Raw genomic sequence first — 1,391 nt, 5'->3', positions numbered from 1 at the left:
TGTGCCTCATCCCCTGAGTTATCTCGAGGCCAGGCCCGTAGGCGAGGTGTGACTGTTTGGATTGGGAGTAGTTCACAGGCCAAGCCTCAAAGATAAAGACAAAGCGCATGATATTTTCAGTGCAAAAAAGAGCGTAGAACATTGGAACCTTTAAGGTGTGTGTGAATTGAGACGGGACAAAGCGACATCAAGGAAGTGCACTGCGGTGATGGAGCTTACTGAATTTTCGCATCTCCACTGTAAGTCATGTTTCACTGACGCACAAGTGGATTGAGACTGAATGATCAGTTCGGTGACTGAGTTTGGCACTCGACCAGTTAGGTCTATCGGATCCTCAAGGGTCCCCGTTCCGATCAAACGTGGTTTGTCCTCGACGATATTCGTCCTCTGATTGTTCTGTTTCTGAGCGGCAGTCAATACCGTTGTGGTATCGACCGGTCCGACTGGAATGATTTTCGGTGGATCCAGATAAGCCGGCACTGTTTAGAAACGAAAATGTAAACCAAGAATTAGACCTCTAATATCTCAATGGAGTGCACCTTTGTTATCTACCCTTTTAGGTAAGAGCTTTCTACGGAGGATATCGGTCGAGATGATCCACTTTAATGTCGAGCTTTACAGTGCTATATTTGAGCCTTCCGTTGGTTCGCAAATAAACCAACGATGATCACGGACAAGTCAGAGAACATGGCTCAGTTATCCGCTTGTTATATTTAGTGCCAAGGGCTATGAGTGATACAGCTCAATTCCATTTCCAGAGGTTTAACCAGAAAAGTGCTTCTACATAATTTGGGTTTAAGAGACANCCAGAAAAGTGCTTCTACATAATTTGGGTCTAAGAGACAAGCGGAAACGATATCGCCGTAAATGGTCTACATAAGGAGAGCTTACTTTTTAACTGGCAAGCGATTGCTTTTGTGCCAAACTGGGTCATATACGCGTGTGCCACCAACGACCCATACAGGCATTCTGACCAATTTGGAGCAAACGGGTATGTTTGAGGGACTCCTAGCCAGTATGGTTGAAGGAGATGGGAAACGCTCTGAGATTCTATCTCAGAAGGCGCTCCCTAAGGTCCTCTCCTACATTTGTCGTTATTGGCGTCCGTGAATTGTCTGTAACATCGTCGCTAACTGGGAATCAGTCCTGGAAAGTTGTCTCCTCTAGACGACCGGGGTAATTTTCCTCATAATACACTTATCTAGAATAAGGCTTTTTCTGATTAAATTAGACACCTAGGCCGTAACTTGACACAACAACAGTCGACATCCATGGCTGATACTAATGACTCAACAAATATGAAAAGCAGTATGCACAAAACAAGAAAAAATGTCCAGTTTTGCAATGATGGGATTTCGATGGCAGGTCACAGATGTCCAGAACGCGGGCTC

At 45.0% G+C, this 1,391-nt stretch overlaps 1 protein-coding gene across 1 annotated transcript in view; it reads right to left on the bottom strand.

The window, feature by feature from the left end:
* T265_03626 (hypothetical protein) overlaps positions 1 to 1,391 on the bottom strand; it is a gene marked incomplete at both ends in the record, with an annotated part of 41,911 nt that overhangs the window by 31,703 nt on the left and 8,817 nt on the right. The window contains one exon of the mRNA XM_009168161.1: positions 220 to 479. Within this exon, the coding sequence (XP_009166425.1) occupies positions 220 to 479 (260 nt within the window). The remainder of the gene's footprint in view (positions 1 to 219; positions 480 to 1,391) is intronic.

This window comes from Opisthorchis viverrini (genome assembly GCF_000715545.1).
Source record: "Opisthorchis viverrini unplaced genomic scaffold opera_v5_55, whole genome shotgun sequence".
Classification (NCBI taxonomy): Eukaryota; Metazoa; Platyhelminthes; class Trematoda; order Opisthorchiida; family Opisthorchiidae; genus Opisthorchis; species Opisthorchis viverrini.
The sequence above is the reverse complement of the archived record's forward strand: the minus strand, read 5'-3'. Positions and strand labels throughout refer to the sequence as shown.